We start from the raw sequence: 20,322 nt of genomic DNA, 5'->3' as shown, positions 1-20,322 counted from the left end.
TTTATTTACCGGTAGTTGACTTTGAGTTAACACAGCACCCTCCTGCCAAGGGTTAGGCTCCTAAACAAATTAAAACCCCCATTATCACACAGGCAGATAAAAACTACGGGGAGAGTAGGGTTTAATGCTTCACGACTCTGTCCAGACCACCACCAAACACACAGACGAGAACCTCGACACAGAGAGCCAATTAAACCGATGCTACCACTAACAGTCCAAAAATAATACACCGATATGACTGCAGCATAAAAAGCGAGTGAACTGTATGCTCCTTGGCATTGCTGCAACTGGAAGAGGGAGTCTGCAGGCCCCAGCAGCAGATGCATTAGATAAAGAGACGATTTTCTGTTTTTCTGGGAAATGTAATAACACATCTGAGCTCAATGGATACATTACATCAGTTTGAAGTCACGTACCTGGAGAATTATGTGTTACACAATCCGGTGAGATCCTCCACACTGTTACTTGGCTGAACCCAGCGTAACTTCTTGTAAATGTCTCCACCATATACCTCTCATTGACAGTTCACCTAAACAGAGTTAGCCTGGTCGAACTGCTTTGGACAACCTTGAGATGTGCACTGACCATTGAAAATGAACTATCAGTTAATCATGACATCTCCTGCATCTGATCTTTCCTTTGGGCAAAAATAACAGGAAAAGTGTCACTACAAAAGAGGTGAGCTCAGGCAAAGAGCTTTGCAATGGTCTTATAAGTAAACAGTTCTAAGTATTTCACTGTGTGGAATGAGGTGTTCTAGGATTCATGGGTACAGGCAGATGGTTCCCTTCTATGCCTCTGGTACCAGAGGGGTTCAGATGAATGATCGTATTTATTATCAGTGGAATCTAAGTCTGGTGTGAAAAGGTGATGAAGGCCATATGGGAGAATGTACAGTTCACCTTTCTCCTTCATGGACTTTAAAGCAACCGTATGCAGGAATGCACCACTTTTGAGGTGTGTTTTTATAGGCAACTAGGTTTGGTATCATCTTTACATTAATTTTGATGGCGTATGGTCATGCAGATGATATGTAAACACATCTGTCGTCCCCACTTGCCGTCTAGGCTATGTGCTATGTAGTTCTGTGGTCTGGGTCGGAAACCCTTTGAAAATTTAAGAAAAGCTTCCAAAGCTCTCATGTTGCTAACTGTATTGGCAGAGGACACCTAGCAAGGTTTTTGCATGCATTGCTAGACCGAACTGCTCTGTACTGATGCTTTGAAAATATTCAAGCAGTAGGGGCTGTTGAGGCTGTGTTTGTTTTTTTTGTTGTTTTTTTTAGAATAGAATATATTTATTTGTCATTGCACAAGTACAACGAAATTAAGGTAGCAGCTCTGACACAAAAACAATAGAAATATAGATTGAACACATATATATACACATATTTACACTATAAAAACACAAGACATATGTAACCTAGTGGTAGTTAGGTCTTGGCTCTGGATGCGACTACGCCACCTGGTGACTTTCACACCAAGATATATTGTTCGTGTAAATTGTACCTTTTGATAGAGACAAGTGGGCTCTCATACAGGTACGTCCCAGTAACGACAGAGACGAGGTATTCCAGTATAAAAATAACAGGATTTATTAATACAGGGCTAAATGATGCTAAAATACAGCAAGAGAGTAGGTAATGGCTGCCACCAGAATGGTAAGGGATATAGGGAGCAGCTGTTGCAGGGGGTTACCTGTCCTGAAAAAGGGAGTGAGACCGACACACCACCCGTGCTCTGGATTCGTATGCCTACTCACACATCCACACACACACACACACACACACCTACACCTCTGCACACAACACACGTAGGCACAGACACTGCAAACAGGTATCACAGCAATGGTGAGGTGCACGTTACCACTCAATACATGCAGTGCGCGAAGAAAAGGACTCAGATCTGACGACCTGCCCCGCAGACAGCTGCAACACTCTGGAGAGGAAAGGGGAAGAGGAGTTGGGGACAATAATAAAAGCAATAAAAAGCAGCACGCTAAACCTAGCTCACACCTAGGTTTAGGCTAAGTCAAACAAACAAATACAAAAGCAAACAATACAAAACGACAGAGTCAAAAGCTGAAATCACCCTAAATTTATAACAGGCAAAGCAGCAGTGGCAAATCTTCCAGGAAGAAACCAATAAATGAACGTCTATTATGTACAGGATGATACATAATAAGCATGTCAGGAATGCATCATAAAATAAGTCAGATTGGCTAATGTTACCTTCATGCGGTACGGACAGAGCAAACACTGAGAATAGGGCTCCCTGGCAGCTCACAACCAACACCTAGTTGAGCACACAAACATAGTTCACGTAATTATTTGAATCACCCAACATTCAGATAATCAGCTAACAAAGATGAACAGATGCTATGTCACATCTATCCATACGGAGCTTACACACAAGCATTTCAATCCGTTAACGTGAGCTACGTAGGGAAAGTTTACCTGGACTTGTCTTCCTATAAAATACAGCAGGGTGTGTTAGCTCGTTGTCTTCCAACCGAGACCTTCGGCAGCGAAACGCATGCTACCCGGAAGCGTCTTGTGCATTACAAACACCTGTATCATCCTACCTGGTTAGCGTGTTATATAGGAGCAGCACTTTGGCTAATGAATGAACAGCCAGAGTGCTACTCAGGGGCGTGGCAGAGCAGGACTGGGGCTACGGTGGCTGCTGGGAGACAGGACCGTAATTCTGCCGGTTACACATATAACACAACAGAGAGACAAATACAGGTCAGTTTTGTGCATTGTTAAGTGCTATGATGGCTCTGGGATAGAAGCTGTTTCTCAGCCTGTATGTTTTTGCTATGATGGTCCTAAAGCGTCTCCCTGAGGGCAACAGTTCAAATAGGTGGTAAGCAGGGTGTGTTGAGTCTCTGAGGATGCTGTGGGCTTTTCTGAGGCATCGTGTTTTATAAATGTCCTCAAGAGGTGGAAGAGAGCAGCCAATTACTTTTTGCGCTGTGTTAATGACCCTCTGGAGTACCTTTCTTTCTGCTGTTTGTGTGTGTGTGTGTGTGTGTGTGTGTGTGTGTGTGTGTGTGTGTGTGTGTGTGTGTGGTGCGTGCGTGTGTGTGCGTGATTTAAGGAAATGGTTCTTTAAAGAATCTTGGTCTGAAGGGTTCTTTGTGGAACCAGGAATGGTTCTTCTAAGGTATCAACATTTTTCAGTTCCAGTTAGCACCTTTTATTTTACAGGTACAGGTACAGGTACAGGTACAGGTAATGTAAGGTAATAGCTCAATCAGATTCTGATCTCAAAAGGATCAAACCTATTTGATGTAGAAAACAAAGATCCTCAACATCTAAAGCAGTCTGAGCCCTGGAATGGGAATGCTGTTTGTGTAGTCTCTCCTCCAGCAGTCTTCAGCTTTATCTGATTTCAGACAAATATTTGATGGATTAAGGTCTGGGAAAATCTGACCGACTGCAAACTACTCAGAACATTCTGTGTCAGAGGATGGAGTAAGACCTCTGTGATGCATTTGCAACCATTTCCAAATCCTCAACCTTAGTTTTATTAGGCAGCAATTTAAGTCAAGATACAGTTTACATTTTAGACATATAAGATAAAAATATACCCATATAGAAAAAGTCTGTCAAAATCATATATTTTCATTTTTATGTAGTATATACGAAAACAGTATGTTTAACAGTATGTTTTAACAGTAACACATAATTATGGCCACTTTCATATTTGGGTAATATAGAAAAAATGTATGCTTATATATGACCTACCTTGCATGTTGAAGGGCATTATGCCATTTTAGTATGAAATGTATATGCAAGCTCTTTAGCACAGATTTATCTATATATTTATTTAAGTATTGTGCATGACAAGTGTGATTCGTATATGTTTTTTTTACAGACATTTTCCATATGGGTAAAGTTGAGGACTGATCAAAGTTGACCCTGTTGGGTAGAATCCAATCCCATATATGGAAAGTGGATGCATGTCCAGAATTCTCAAGAGACTCTCCATGACCCTTCATATCATGCAGTCATATCTCTCTCCGCAGGACCACTCGCACGCTCTGGAACATCCTGCCCACTGATTCACACAGGGGGTCACAGAGGGTGCGTACCCCATGCCCATACACTTGGCCCAGGCACTGCGACTCCAGCAGACAGCTCCGTATGCACGGGCCCACCACCCACACGTGGCAGAAAGACAGTACGGCAAACAGCACGCCCCACAGCAGCGCCAGGGGCACGCCCAAGAGGGCCGACAGCAGGCGGTAGCACCAGTACTTAGAGATGGTGAAGGCGGTGTAGCTGGTCTTCCAAACGCCGTCCAGGCTGTGGGTTCCGTCCGGCTCAGCGATGACGTCGTCAAAGTCCAACTGTGAGGAATTGAGAGTCAAAAGTCAGCTCCTGCACCTCAGTCCCTCCAGCATTCTAGATCAATAGCAATACACAAAACCAATACCAACAATGCCATGGTGCCATAATTAACTGGACAGCATGGGACTATGCATACTGTTCTGTCTGGTCTTTTCACATCCCTACTTGCAGAGACAGGCTAGAGAATGAATGTTCCCAATTACCACTAATACAGTCAGAGACCACTACCACTACAAGTAAGAAAATGTATTTTACTGCAGAAAAACAGAACTATGTCACTCGCACGCAGTTTTTGTGCTTTAGATAGCACCCTGGAGTACTGTAGTCAGCCCTGAGCCAAGCTAAATGAGGATGGTGGTGATGTTTTTTAATCCCCCTAAGGAGGTAATATCATAAACGCAACACTGACCAACAGGATATGGCTTGTTCTCAGTCTCATTTGTGTTGCATTGCACTCTAATATTCATTTGGGGTATTAACAGGATATGAAGCTGGCTAAAACAGCAAATGGCACAGCACAGTTAATATCGCGAAGAGAGGCAACCCAATGGCACCAAGGTAAAGAACTATTTGTTCAGTAATTAAATTCCTTGTTATGATGTTACTGTTTTTTTCTTTTTCATATTTTCTCTTTTTTTTCAAAACCCTACATAACTGCACACACAAAATATACCCGAATAATCCCTTTTTCAAAATCAACATTTTGTGTTAAAAGGCACAGCAATGTGGTTAGATGTTTTGGATCACACAAAAAAACATTCTAGTGTGATGAATCTGAAACACTCTTATCTTTTTTAGGCTTATATTATGCCTTTTGAAGTTACAGAGTTAAAGTGCACTTCACAGAGCATAGAACAAAACGCTTACAATAGACTGAATGTATAAACACACAAATACAGTGCAGTACACATTTCTGAACCACTGTGGACCGAAGCAGTGCACATAGAGAGTGCACCTTTTGTACTTTCAGTGTAACAATATAGAAAATAGAAAATAGTTGTATTAAAAAATGACAGCAAAATAAAGTATATAGTCAACAAGGCCACTTAGGGTCCTGAGGGTTGTTGTAACAGTAGCAAATACTTTAGTACTTTAGTATATGAAATACTAGAATTTTTCAAAGTGTTCAGTAAGGAACCATATCATACACAATAGTTTGTAGTATATAATACGTTTTTTTTTTTTTAAATTGCCCTGGGGCTTGCCACAGCAACACATCAACATCACAAAAATGCCCTGTTGCATTTTGAAGGGCAGAGCCTTAAAGTGTCCAATGTCTGATTGTTGTGTGTAGTGTAGTGTTTTAGTGTGAAATTGAAAACTGAGTGATAATTTAGCAGATTTGTTGTCAGGTTTTCCTCTCTAAAGGTTTCAGAAATCGTGTGACATGTAAACATTTTGTGTGCAAGCAGTTTTAAAAAGCTGTAATGTGATTACCAAATGCCCTGTGTGCCAGTACCCACACCATTCTGAGTCATAAAGTGAATTAGTACAGTTTGACATCATTATGTGTCAAGTCCCCCCCATAACTGACATGACTGTAGTAACCATTTGGCAAAAACTGACAGGATGGTCCTTACCATCATCTCCAGCTTTGAGTAGATTATACTGTCTTAATGGTATAACAGAGAGGAGGAGACACTTTTGAAAAAAAAAGTTTCCTGATGTGTCCAAACTCTTTACTTCCTAACACCCAAACTTCATCATCACACCAATCCACCCTTTTCTGTCTGCGTCCCGGCGTTTGCCACTCATGTGGACTGAGATGATCTCGTGTGAATGCCTTACCCTCACGGCATCTTCGTTCAGGCTCTTTGGGTCTCTGTTCACCAGGTTGATCTCTCTGGTGTGGCGGTCAGCCGGGAGGATCCTCTCTTCTGTGGCCTTGCTGTTGCAGTCCTCTGCCATGGGGCCGGCCTGCGTCATGGTCTACTAACAGATGGACGGGATGCTGCTCCTGCTTTTGGGTCCCGGTGATTGTGAGGAAGGAGGATAGATATGGAGGACGGGAAATGGCATGTGATGTGAGAGCCCTTGTGTTGGCAGACAAAGTGTGTTAGTGTGTCAGAGAGCGAGAGACAGAGAAAGAGAGAGAGAGAGAGAGAGAGAGAGAGAATGAGAGAGTCTGCCTGTGTGCCAGAGAGAGACTGAAAGGGAGAGAAGGATAGAGAGAGATACTCCAGGAATGCTGGTCACCCAGCTGTCCTCACAGATAGGCTGTTATATCTGTCAAAAGATGGTATACAGTAACAGTCCCTTGGCACTGACACCCACATGCACACACATAGACACACACACACACACACACACACACACACAAACACACACACATACACGCACACACACACACACACACACACACACACACATACAAAACCACACCCCCATACACACACATGTCATAACTTGCACAGAGATCATAAGTGTTTCCTAAAAGGGAAGGCATGGCTGTGTTGCATTTCGCACTGAGCTGCGAGCCTATGGCTCTAATTACTGCAGATACACAGCCACAGCGCAGAGGAAGCCTCATGCTGGAGTGCATACTGATCCGTTCCAGACCCACTCATTCAGACAACCAAACACAGACCCTCCATCCCAGGAAATGAATGCTCTGTTGTTGCTAATCACATTTGCCAATCAAAGTAATATTGAATACAGAAAACGTCCATGTACACGTCCAAGAAGAAATAATTACTTTACTGTAAAACAGTGGAAGGAAGCCTTTCTAGTTTAAATGTGAATGTGCATTCTCAAAAGTGTGGCATTTTTTTGTGGTCTGCTTTTCTTTACTGACAAATTCTTTTTGAAAACCTTATCCATGTTCTTTACTTCATTTCGTGACATAGGCAGAGAAGTGTTTTGAAAGGAACTTCACACCACCCGCAATCTCTGTGTTTGAAAGAACAACATAGGAGCCCTGGTCCACCTAATTTCACTCCAGGAGGCCCTTGCATCTGGTTCTGATGGATAAAATTGTATTTTTTATTTATTTCACTGCTCTCTGATAGTCCATTTTTAGGAGCATAGAACAGCTTGTGTCAAAATTTGCACTCCATAGCCCTTTGTGCATGTGTGTGTGTGTTCGTGAGTGAGCGTGTGTATGTGTGTGTGTGTCTGTGAGTGAGCATGTGTATGTGTGTGTGTGTGTGTGTTTGTGCATGTGTGTGTGTGTTCGTGAGTGAGTGTGTGAATGTGTGTGTGTGTGACTGTGAGTGAGCATGTGTGTGAGTGTGTGCGTGTGTGTTCCCTTGCTTAGCAACCAGAAAGGACTCTAAGATTAATTGTGAGTATATATAGTAGCGTGATACACCCTAGGGCCCAGGAGGAAGGTTAGGCTGGGTTTATATTCATAACATGGACAAGTGGAAAGCACTTTTCACTCTGAAAGGACACACACTTTCTTTGTGAGTGTGGATATGTGAATGATAAGTGTGTGTGTGTGAGAGAGAGAAAGAAAGAGGGGGCGGGGGGGTGGTCATTTGTTAAAGGGAGATGTTGTACATATAAGAGAGAGAGAGAGAGAGTAAGAAAAAATATTGATAGGTAGAGAGAAGGGTGAAAGAGAAAGAGAGACAGTCAAAGAGAGAGACTGTCAATAGAGGCCATAGGATAGAACACCAACTCAGTACTGTGTTATATCACGAAAGTTGTTAGAATGGTTGTGATGGTGTATTTGTCTTCAACCTAGAATGTCAACATCCATAATGTGATGGTTATTCATAAGGCACTTCAGACGTGAATACTCAGTTTGACATTTACCAAGTGCTCCAAGTCAAACTGATGTGCTACCTTCTCTTTTCATTCCGGCTTCCTCTTCTTCAAAAGATTGATGACATCTGTCAGAATAAACAATCCCAAAGTGTTCAGAGACGAGGCCAGACAGAGCCAGAGGCCTGTGCTCCGGGGTGCGGGGGATGCTGACAGGTCTGCTGACTGATGCTTGAGGTTTGGCGTAAGATGGAAAATATGTCTGAAATATGACAGAGGCTCTGGCGTTTTAGCAAAGATTTGCAAATGAGGGAGTTGTTTCAACCCTAGCAAGAGAGAGTTTCTTTTCGCTACTTTATGTCTCAAACATATTTTTGAACACACATTTTAGAGCTGATGTAAGTGCTAATTAAGGTAGCTGGCTATACATTCTGATAGCTAGCATAAAGAAAGATGAGCTATGGAAAATATGCCAATAGGACACTCAATAATCTTGATCACTTGATAATCTAACACTTTCGGCATCGTCTGCCTGGATTAACGATTAGGGAAACTTCACATTATACAAAAGGTCTGGCAGGGTGGCGGTGAAGTCTGCTGGAAGTAGGCAAGAAATGCCAACCAGCACTGCCAGTATTTAGAGCAGGTTTCAGCTTCACGTACACAGTCAACACAATCACATAACACCATACCACTGCACACAGCACAAAGGGAGATGGAGTGCAAAACAAAACAAAAAATTTAAATCTGTATTTCCATGTTTTCCTTCCCAGTGTCATTACAAAAAAAATCTTGGATTATGGTCCAATTTGCTCCAGTCTCCAATCCATCAATTTGCTCTCCACCCCCAGAGTAAGAATGGCAAACAGCATGTGTCCTCCCTGGTGGGAGCAATCCCACCTCGTGTCTTCCCAGATTGGCAGATTGACACACACCTCCTCTCTGACTGGTGGACTCCAATGGAGGCGGTTCATAGGTCACCTCCTCACTCCTGCCCCAGACGGACACCGATGCTGCTGTAGCACCTTGCAGCGCTCTGTATGAACGGGAGGACAAAGGTGTCCAGCACACTGCTCCACAGGGTCTGCAGCCAGCCCGTATTCAGCAAAGTTATCTTCACACAGGGAGTTAGGAGCCTGGAGACACAAGCCATTCACTTTAAAACATACAGCACAGCAGTGGCACTTTAAACTCTGAAGCTTTTAAGATTGCACTTGAGGCACACACTGGGGCACCCACTTTCATGGTGAGTTGAGCACTGATCAAGCGTTACAGGAACATTTCTAATAATTTATCCCCAACAGCTCTGCTTTGTTTGTGCCCGAGAGGGGGCACCTGCTCTGACGTCCGTGCCCGGTGAAAATATTAATGTGATGGGTAATTTCCTACCACAGGAAAAAAGCACAGGCCGGATGCAGCCACAGATAATCCATCAAGTGTGACATGTGAGACTGAGTACCTTAACTACTCACCAAATATCCTTTGAGAAGCCTTTAACAGCTCTTCTGCACTGACATGAAAATATCTTGTAGGTACTACCCATAGATTTGGAGGCTTATAGGGGAAGGATAACCTCAGTTGTGGTCTGAAACAATGCATTCCACACCACTAGCAATAACAAATAGGCTTCTCCTCACGGACTGAGCTTAGATTTGACATCTCTAGCTTCTACATGTGGAAAGCACAGCATTTACTCCAATAAGCATCTAATGCTGGAATGACTAGTGCTAACAGCTTATGCTGTCTGAGGTTTGCTGGATCAGACACAACAGAGTGCCGATCAATTAAAAAGAGAAAGTAAAAGACTCCCCCAGAATGTGCCATCTGGGCACGGTAATACACTCAACTGACACAGGATAATTAGGACTAATGCTACTTCAGGGTATAGGCTAACTAATTAGTGAATTCTCCAGGCTCATTCCAGGGAGGCATCAAAATTAGCGAGTTTTTTCCCCCCTCACACGCACCAGATGTGGAAGCAGCTGAGGATGCCGAACAGCACGCCGGTGATGAGTGACACAGGTACGGCCAGCAACACTGTTACTATGCGGTAGAACCAGACCCGGGACACTTCAAACAAGGCATGGCTCCAGATCCAAACACGGTCTCCGCTATGCGCAGATTCTGGCTCGGCTATCATGTCCTCAAAGTTCACCTGAAAACATAAAGGTAACACAAGCATTGTGCAGAGTATGTAAAAGCCATTAGAAAAATCACAAAAATGCTAAGTCGTTTAATTTTGGTGCTGAATTATGCTTGGTCCTGATGGCAACAAGACTGGCTTTGTGAATATATCTCACATCTATTGTTTTTTCTGAGCTTCACCATCTCAATGTTTTGGATGGAGTTCCCTTGTTTTGAACACCCTCAACACTAATCATTCCCATCCTAATTTAAAACAAATTCCTATGAGATTGTCTCCAGGAACATACTGTAATATAAAATGGACAGCACATAGTATTGCATTGTTTCTAGATGTGTAATTAATTGACAGTGGTCAGAGTGGTCTGCAACCAATTTACATGACAGTGACAGCAAAGCTACAATTCTAGCCAATGTGGTTTGTGCATGATAGGCAGTCACAAGAAGAGCAGTGGGTAAAGGCACATTCTGTTTGTGTGTCAGTTTGAATATGAACACACAGTGTTGACTTGACAGACATCCTTATTCACATCCCAGCCTTAACCACATATGTCAGTCTTCTGGTAGCTTCAGTCGGAAATATTTAGCACATCTGCCATCCTGCACCTACACTTGCTATCTATGGTCAATAGAGGGCAGTAGAGCTTAAATATTGAGGCGTCCCTGCTGTAATACAGCCTCGTGTATACAGCCTTGCTTATCCCAGCAACATACAACATAACGCTTCCAAAGAATGATTCCCTAAATAAAATCTCACCAACAGAGACTTTTCCCGTATGACAGCTGCTTCTTCTGCTCCCACAACAAACTGTAATGACTCGTGTCTCTAATCACTTCCTGCTCTTCACCATGTATGCCTCACACATGCTGGTATCACTTCTGGACAACAGTTTACACATCAAACTTGATGTACTACACAGTTATATATGCTCTTCTGTCTCAGTCTGCCAGATCAACGCCACTACTCTGTCCTGTTATGTGCTATGAGGCTTACAGGTACAGTTCATTTCATTGTCAGATAAATTCGACATGTGTACAGCACAGAACACACCAGACCAACAGACACACCGTAAACCTTACACAGTCACCGCACCCCATCTCTTTTAATGTCACTTTGTTGTGGGCCAGCTGTTGCCTGGACACTGTCAACCACAAGTCCTGCTTTCAGATAAGGGTGTAAATTGCCAGAGACCTCACGATTCGATAGTGCAATGATATTTAGTTGACGATTCAATATCTATTACAATTCTTCTGAATGGATTTGATTCTGAAAGTGTACAGATTAGATGAGACCTTTTTTTTTCTTTATCAACTGCATACGCTTCCTAAACAAGGGACAAACCTTTTTAGTTCTTCCAGAGCCCTTCCAGAGACCAGAAGTTATTTTGAATATGGTCAACTAGGCATCCGGAACCGCACATACCTAGATATTATTGCATTAGTAAGCTTTTAGTGAATCGATTCTTAGTCAGTTTGATGATTCAAATTGCTTGCATCAAGAATCCCGTTTTGTGACATATTGTAACACATTGATTTTTTCCTCCTCCCCTACCTTCAAACACTCATTCATCTGCCGTGGGTCTCTCTCATTGATCAAGGGCCTGGTGTCGCTCTGGGTGGAGATGACGTCTTCCTCCTCCTCCTCTTCCTCCTCTTCCTCCTCCAGAACGGTCTCCAGAGGTGTCTTCCAGCTCTGCTGCTGGAGTTGCTGCTGCTGTTGGAAGTCCTGCTGTTGCGGGTCGTCCAGATACTCCAGGTCAATGTCCACCTCCTCCCGGTCCACTCCCCTCATCATGGTGCCACACACACACACACAGACACACAGACACACACACACACACACACAATCACTCACATTCACCACAGGAGAGAGAGAGAAGGGAGAGGGAATTAGCAGAAAGAATAGAGAAAGGGTGAATAAAGAGAGAGAGGGAGAGGGAATTAGCAAAGTCAACGTCCACACACTGCCACTCTCTCCTTCTCACAGACGCGTATTCACTTGATCCTGTCCAGCACTTCCACAAACACACACACACAAACACACACACACACACACACACACACACACACACACACACACACACACACACACACACACACACACACACACACACACACACACACACACACACACACACACACACACACACAGACTGGGGCTGGCAGCCTAAACTCTGGTTTGGCAGGCACTGCTCTGGGTTATATTGGGAACCTGACCGTGCCCCGGCTGGAATTTCCAAGCCCCACTCGCAAGGCTGGATCACAGCCCCCTCTTCTCCAATGCAGACGTTATTAATATCTTAGGGGCCAAGCCCCACATGTGCTCCGTAAATACTCCCTCGCTCCTGGGAGACGCACCGAGGAACCGGTGGGACAAACTGGGGGAACAGCAGACAGGGGAGAGCCTCGGCTCAGAGAGGCTCAAAGTGCGAGAGGCATGAGAATATCTCCTACTGCCACTGACTGCAGGTGTGAATCCCGCTGGGAAGCAGTGCGGACTTCAACCTGTTCTTGAAAGAGTAGCGCGCAGGGATTCTATTTCGAAAACCCGATGTGCAGAATTAAAGAATTATGTGACTTTTGCATTGCTATTTTATTTAAATATTTGGCAATGCCATTGTGTAATTTCTTTCAAAGTGCTAGAAAGTTAAGTGACAATTAAACAAGTTGCAGACAGTGTGGAAGTGCACTGATACAGTAGCGCCCCCTTCTGGCCAACACCATGTTTCAAGGTCCAGGGCTTTCGTTCTATTCTGTACACAAAAGCATGTTCCTCCGGGACCAATTTCAGTACTAATCTGTAGACATTTCCTTAAATCTCTTCATGACAGTGCCAATACAATAATGACATGACTCTTATTTCTTTAACACCTGCTCCACTTTCTCATGATGCTATAGTCATTTGTTGATATATTTGATATAATTGTTGATATTCTATTGATTTCTGTTTTTAGGGGGGTTTAGGGGTTTCAATCCCTGGGATTGTAGTTGTTGGAGTACCGGTACACAATAACTGAAATTATTAGTACAGGCAGTCATTTAAGTATTAAATATTAACAGCTCCTGTGCACAAATGCAGTATCAGACATCAGCAACGGCTGAGGGCTTTTCTTTGAATTTCTCTCCACCTGGGAAGTGCTGGAAATGTACTGGATAGCATCAGCACTGAGATGGAAGGCTGATCTGTGTACAGAGTCAGTGAGCTACGTCAGGCCCACTCTCTCCTGGGCTGCCCACCGTCAAGTGCAATGTCGCAACAGGCTTTTACTGGAGCCTACCCCCAACCGTCCACAACCTTTGTACCCATTAAAGGATCATCCACATGCTGTCCATGAGTAAGAGAGCACAGGCGGTCAGCAGCGCATTAAAACATCTGTTTCAAATGAAAGAGTCCCAAATGCCGACCGTTTGTACAATTTTTTAAATCTAGTTCATTCCGTGTTCTTTAGGATGCTACACATGCTGTCACACATTTTCAGGATTATCCAGAGAACAACAGGCACTGAAAAGGTTATACATTTTGAGATGTGTGTTTTCTTTATTTCAATGCTTCATTGTTTTGAAGTTTTAGTGTCATATTTCATGCTCAGGTGCCTGTCTCTTTGAATGTGTGTGCTAGATGGAGAGACAGTGAGAAAGAAAGAGAGAGCTGGAACAGAGAGCACTGAAGGAGTGAGAAAGAAACAGGTCTGTTGTTGTGGTCCTGTGCTTGATGTAGCTGGAGACGTGACTATGCTCAGGTGCTAATGGATAATGGCTCTGGGGGGACTGTGGAGGTGGCAGATGGCCTGGAGTGTTTGCGCTCGTGGCTTGAGGATGTGGAGACGGAGCGCACTGGAACTTTCACCCTCTCAGTATCCTCTCACCCTTTCACCTCCGACACTCCACAAACACGAGGCTCTTACGATGCGCTCTATAAAAACACCATGCACCTCAGCACTATGAAGGAAACAGAAAGGAACAGAACAGCATAGAAATTAAAGCATGTGAGAACCCTGTTTGCGAAAAGATAGAATTGAATTAATTAGACAAAATGCCTTCCTGACTGTTATTTTACAAATTATTTGTTAATTAAACTTTTCATATGACTCTAGGTGGTTCTATTCCTTTTGTAACATTGTTCTCCTCAGGAAAAGTTCGACCTGCCAGTTTGTTAAAAAAAAACATTTCTTCACTTTTGAGAGGGTGAGAAGGCACTGAGGAAGGCTATGTGCCAAAATATAGCCCCTGCTGCTAAAAAGAAAATAATAAAAAAGAAAGAAATATTAAAATAATCTTCTGCAGACCCAAAAATAAGCTCTCTATGGGAAGAGCGCAGGGTTAAAGAAGCTACTCGATAAGGCACTTGGGCATGATAAATGACCATGATCAGTCTATCTCTTGGAAGAAGGATGAACATAAGAGAAAACAGGAGAGAGGGTGAAAGAAAGGGAAAGTGTAAGCAATGACATAGCATGTCAACATAGAGAACCAACACACAGGTACAATGACATACCATGTCAACATAGAGAACCAACACACAGGTACAATGACATGCCATGTCAACATTTAGAACCAACACACAGCTGCAAGCATGTGTGATGTGCTTATCAATTATTATGCTGAATATTTGTTAAATGCCTTTTGTGCCACTTTATAAGTGATTTGGAAGCAAGGAAACGGAATGAGTGTGAAATGGTAGTTGGGTGCCTCCTTTTCCTCTCCCAGTGCTTTGAACACCCTGTGCTGCTAGAAATATCCTGCTTCTGTATTATGTATTATGTTACTTTTGTGTCTAGCTGGAAGTAGAGACGATATGTGAGAGGACTGTGCGTTTGTTATGAAGGGGCTGTCTAATTTTCATATTCATAGAACGCAGCGCCCTTGATGAGGAACAGGCATTATTGCTGTGGTGTGATTATTTTTTAATTAAATTTCCTTTTATTTTTTTTGTAAAAGCAAAATGTGAGGTAATTTGTTATTAAATACAAAAGACATTTGCGGCCCTCAAAGCTCGAGTGACTTTGACTTTAAAATAATGTGTGATAAAATTTGTTTTAACGGAGCAACCATGTCTAAGGGAAATGCTTTTAAAATGTGGACCTGGTTTTTAATGTAATTTCTGTGCTTAATGTATGCTTGCAAACTTATTTATATACAGTATAGTATGTAATATAATATGTTATATACAACGCCTTTGTTGGTAATACGTCTGTGAACCTCTTTTATGTTCATGCGACCCTGTACATTTGTGGGTGTTTTAATACCATAATCAAAGTGGATTTGTTTAGACCTTTTTAGTTTGGCTTCACCAATCCACTGATGAAGATCCAGTGACATTTTTGGTTTTCCAATGACATCCAATCCAATGACAAATGTATATCGATTTCCAGAAACTGCTAAAGGGTTCACCAGCTAGTGCTACTGCACAGAAAATTACTCACGCGAAAAGGTTGTTGTGTTCATGTCGTTATGGGTTTTTGCCGCCTCACTGGAGATAAGTTTTAATCATTTTCATCAGTTTTGATGGTAATTCAATATTTTCATAATCTCTTATCCTCATTTATCCCCTCTGTTGGAAATGCAGCTAGGTGTCAAACCAAACGTGCTGGACCAAACCCTCATCTTTCTCAGGATCCATCCTAGTGTGTGATATATCTTATCACCATAGGCTAACTATAGGTAGTTGGACCTAAGCAATATTTAAGGTGATGTTATATTATTTAAGGTGATATATAGGTGATATTTAAGCAGTAATACATGACTGGTATATGGAAGATGATCCACTTTTACTGGCACTGCTGGCACCATGCAAAGCATTAGTATATTGTCGATATACCACCTTCTTCTGGTAGATTACTAGTTTTGCAACACGGTTGCCATAAGTTAACTTGATTTACCCACACTTTAGACAAATAATTTATATGTTCAACTTTCAGTTAATGTGTATGGTTGCTGGGCAGACCTTGGGCCATTAGTTGCACTGGCATTTTACTAGCTGGGCATAGGTCTTGAATCTTTTAAATCCCAAGCTAAACATCAAGGCCTGCGGCAAATCTACAATAGTAAAACTGGAGGAACTCCGAGAGGTTAGTAAGGGGTAAGGGCCACCCAGGTGAATGACATGGACGTGAATGTGTTTGGGATCAAGTCACTGCAATGCCTTTGTTTTTAGCTGTATAGAGAGATGTTACCTCACGCTATTCTACATTTCACTGTCCCATCATTTCTTCTGAGCTGACCTGAGCTGATTCCAGCTTAAAATGGTGGCGGCATCTGCCCGTGGCCAGGACATGAGAAACATTGAAGAATGAGGATGTGAAGGGAGATGGGGAGAGGAAAAAAAGGGATGGGAGCTAACAGGTGGATGGTTTATACAGAAACGCACAGGGAAAACAAGAGTCCAAGAGTCGATCTGCATACCCATATGGTTAAGAGAGCCCTATATACCATCTGCACCTATATGCAGTAGGTACTAAAGCAACCTAAGATAGCTCAGAATACCAACGTATCACCAAGCACCAAATCACAGGGCATGATGTTCAGTGGTGGTTAACTACAGAGCTTAAAGGTCTACCACTGTCTGTATTGGTAGTGCTCTGAGCTGGAGAGACCTGAGAGAAATCAGGGTAATTGAAAAGGCTTGCAATATAAGCGTTGATGAGTGGGGGGAGGGGATCTCGTAGGAGAACTTCCTACATTTATTTGGATGTTTAGCACGATTACATTTGGCGATTGAGCACACACTGTTCCTTTTGGTGTTCACCTTTGTGCATTTTTAATCCTCCCATCTAGAGTAGTGATGGATGTTCTCTTCTGCTGTCATGATCCGCAAACATTTCGACTTATCCTTTAAAACTAATCTGCTCGCCCCACAATATAATAACGCTGCCAGGACTCGCTCTAAAAATAACAGCTTCCCACTCACACTACACGCTTCCCTTTCCAGCACAATGTAGGACCTGCTCATTATTGCCTGCCGCGGACCGTGATCTCCAATCACAGTCCACAAGGAATATTGTGCGATATTGGTAATTGTCATACCACAGTGTTCTATGTTTTGTGTGTGTGAGGGGGGGGGGTCATGGATTGGCAAGCAAGGGTTTTAGTAATGTTGTTTTCCAGCTGTTCAGAGAGATTATCTGGTTTACATAACGGTAATATATGACAGAGAGAGAGCAGGGCACAGAGAGTGGGGCAGTCCTTCTGCAAAGAGGACACAACCTGCTGCTCACCTCACAGACATATGCAGGCTGCTTATCAAAGGCTGAGTCTGTAATTCTAATCGCATACACCTATTGTCAAATTCAATGAATTGCTCCTCACAGTCCTCCAGCTGTCTGTATAGAGTTTGCACTCAGAGAAACTCTGTTTTTGTACATGTTTGGACATGTCCTGACTCCCTAAATGTGAAACAAACATAGTGACTCGGACCGAGTCATAAGCAATCCCAGCCCATCAACACGGTGCTTCAGGAGCACAGAAGAGGGGGGTGTAATTTGCCTGGCTGTTGAGCTCAAATATCAACAACCTTTCGCAAAACTGAAACAGAATGGCGGTTTAATTCCATTTTCATGCTACACATTTTCATATTTTGTCAGTGAATATATTTCTGCTACATTGTACACAAAATGACAAATTCATTGTAATTAGTGTCAACAATAAATAAATCGGACTTATTTGTGCTTCGATACGACAGAATATTTAATTTTTTATAAGATTTTATAACAGATAAAAATACATTTCATAACAGCTCATTCATTGCCATTCTCACTTTTCATACATCAAATACAAAAACATGGGAGGCAGAACATGGTTTCACTGGCGACAAGAACAATGTTGTTTTTCTGTCATCCAGAGGGAAATGGCAGTAGAAGCAATGAGTTCCTGAGTGTGTTGCTGTGTGATTCTACAACCTGAGCTGGGCACTGTGAATGCAGAACTTTATCTACAGGAGAAACAGTTGGTCGGGTCTTTGTGTGACATATTCCTAGCTTTGATAGGATTTTGCCATCAACTCTGTCAATTAATGTATGAAATGAACCATTTACTTACTTTTAGTTACAACATCAATTCGGTCATCAGTTATAAACATACAATTCCTTCACTTAAATCAATACATACATGATTGTACTTTAATAATAAATTAATTAATAAAGGATTTCCCCAATGTAAGGTTTACATTAGAGGATTTATTGTCGTCATCAATCTTCAAACCATCCTTCAAACAATCCCTCAAGCAACAGTGCTGTTGGCAATATCACAAAAAAAAGATCAGATAATACTGTCATTGTCTTTTTTTCCTGACTTTCAGGTATGACTTCATGATGCATCATGCGAGTTCCTCAGGAATTTGTCCAGGTATCCTGAAACCTGATTGGTCCAGAGTAGTCCTAGGGGTTGAACTGTTGCAAGTGGAGGGAATGCTGGTCCTCTGCAGAAAGTGCAGAAAGTCATCTTTGGCCACACCTTCAGGAGTGGCCATCTCTGCCCTGACTGGTCGCACAAGCACGTGTTGCCGTCGGAGGCAGCAGAGCAGCTTGCACAGTTCCTCACGGATCTGCCGGTTGAGGAGTCCGTAGAAGAAAGGATTGACGGCAAAAGAGGAGTAGGCAAGCCAGGTGACGGGTGCCACGGCTTCGACCAGCCCGCTGTGCTGAGGGGCCAGGGACAGACGCAGGTGGAAGGCGAAGTAGGGCAGCCAGCAGAGCAGGAACTGGCCTACGATCACGGCCAGGGTCACGGCTGCCTTCCCCCCGCACTGCCCTCTTCTGCGCGGAGCCCCGCCCGCGCATCCGTAGCAGCGGCCGGTCACCGTGGTGATGATAGTGGTTTGGCTGTTGACTGAGTCTGAACGGTGCTTGGGCCGGCCCACGGCTGGGGGCTTGCAGGCCCAGGTGGGCAGCGGGCCGTTCTGGTGACGCGCCGCCACCCTGGCCACCTTGTATACGTTCCCGTAGACAGCCACTATAACCACGGCCGGCACACAGAAGCAGAGGCTGGCGAACAGCAGCGCGAAACCCCAGCAGTGTCTGCTATGGCTCCAGCGCAGGGAGCAGAAGGAGGCGGTGATGAAGCCGTGTCGCGCGTGAGCCGGCGGCCAGCCCAGCGTCGTGGCAAACCCCAGCAGGAGGGAAACCAGCCACAGCAGAGCCAAAATGACCACCGCCAGCCTCGGCGTCATTTTGGCCTCGTAGCGCATGGGGTGGATGATGTAGTAGTAACGCTCCACGCTGATGGCGGTGATGGTGAAGATGGAGGCGGCCACCAGCGTGGCATGCAGGCAGACGTAGAGACGGCACGCCAGCGAGGAGAAGAGCACGCCAGAGAACAGCGGCGAGTCGCTCACCATGCCCAGGGGCATCAGCAGCGCCGCGCACAGCAGGTCCACGGCGCACAGGTGCCCGACGAACACTAGCCGCCTCAGGTGAGCCGCCCGCACCACCACGACCAGCACGGCCGCGTTGGCCAGCAGGGCCACGCCGTTCAGCGCCACCATGAACACCAGGGCCACCAGGCCCCACAGGTGAAACTGGGCAGAGGGTGGCAAGCCCAAGTGCATGCTGGGAGAGTAAAGGGACATCTCATGGAGAAGAGAGCCATTGGGTGCTGTGCTGTTGAGGTTGTGGGCCATCGTTGAAGGTTCTTCATGCTCCATTGCTAACAGGGAAATGTCAGAGGGTGATCACCATCCCACAGTCCTCCAGTTGGCTCCACTCATTTGGATCTGAAGGACCCTCCAAATGGATGACAAAGACTCCATGTCATAATTCTACGAAATCAGGAAAAAGGGATATTATTAGTACACTTATACTTGAATGAGCTTGCACGTGCTCACACACAAACGCACAGTCTTTGATTCAAGATAGAGATTTGTTGACCCCATGCAGTGCTTCTTCAAAGGAAAGGGGTGCTGATTGCAACTGCCTTTCCCGACTAGATTAAACATTAAAACTTCTACACTTCATGGAATATCGCTCTTCAGTGTAGTAAGAGGATGTAAGCTCTCACATCGGGTTCATTACTTAAAAGCCTTTATAAAGAAAGGCTTTCTCATCAATATCCTCATTGTGCATATTAGATTGATGATGTGTAAATTAACTTAATGCATTTTACAGACAAGCAACACTTCTGTT

At 43.8% G+C, this 20,322-nt stretch overlaps 3 protein-coding genes and 1 long non-coding RNA gene across 4 annotated transcripts; all 4 read right to left on the bottom strand.

Moving 5' to 3' along the window:
- Positions 1 to 71: 71 nt before the first annotated feature.
- On the bottom strand, positions 72 to 2,679 carry LOC116220455. Its single transcript, XR_004163665.2, has 3 exons — positions 2,456 to 2,679; positions 2,231 to 2,294; positions 72 to 1,937 (listed from the first exon to the last, which is right to left on the bottom strand). It is a non-coding gene; the product is annotated as an uncharacterized LOC116220455 (long non-coding RNA).
- A 1,335-nt stretch (positions 2,680 to 4,014) lies between these two features.
- LOC105897886 (caveolin-3-like) lies at positions 4,015 to 6,294 on the bottom strand. The gene is made up of 2 exons (XM_012824868.3): positions 6,146 to 6,294; positions 4,015 to 4,356 (listed from the first exon to the last, which is right to left on the bottom strand). The coding sequence occupies exons 1-2, from the start codon at positions 6,281 to 6,283 to the stop codon at positions 4,015 to 4,017; spliced, it is 480 nt and encodes a 159-aa protein (XP_012680322.3). The 5' UTR covers positions 6,284 to 6,294.
- Positions 6,295 to 9,010: 2,716 nt separating this feature from the next.
- On the bottom strand, positions 9,011 to 12,075 carry zgc:172270 (uncharacterized protein LOC100136849 homolog). The gene is made up of 3 exons (XM_012824956.3): positions 11,760 to 12,075; positions 10,033 to 10,220; positions 9,011 to 9,201 (listed from the first exon to the last, which is right to left on the bottom strand). Exons 1-3 carry the CDS (start codon positions 12,000 to 12,002, stop codon positions 9,051 to 9,053), a joined length of 582 nt encoding a protein of 193 aa, XP_012680410.1. The 5' UTR covers positions 12,003 to 12,075; the 3' UTR covers positions 9,011 to 9,050.
- Positions 12,076 to 17,852: 5,777 nt separating this feature from the next.
- si:ch211-213o11.11 (probable G-protein coupled receptor) lies at positions 17,853 to 19,920 on the bottom strand. The gene has a single exon (XM_012824801.2). The coding sequence runs from the start codon at positions 19,842 to 19,844 to the stop codon at positions 18,519 to 18,521; it is 1,326 nt and encodes a 441-aa protein (XP_012680255.2). The 5' UTR covers positions 19,845 to 19,920; the 3' UTR covers positions 17,853 to 18,518.
- Between the last annotated feature and the right edge of the window lie 402 nt (positions 19,921 to 20,322).

This window comes from Clupea harengus, chromosome 5 (assembly GCF_900700415.2).
Source record: "Clupea harengus chromosome 5, Ch_v2.0.2, whole genome shotgun sequence".
Taxonomy (NCBI): domain Eukaryota; kingdom Metazoa; phylum Chordata; class Actinopteri; order Clupeiformes; family Clupeidae; genus Clupea; species Clupea harengus.
The sequence above is the reverse complement of the archived record's forward strand: the minus strand, read 5'-3'. Positions and strand labels throughout refer to the sequence as shown.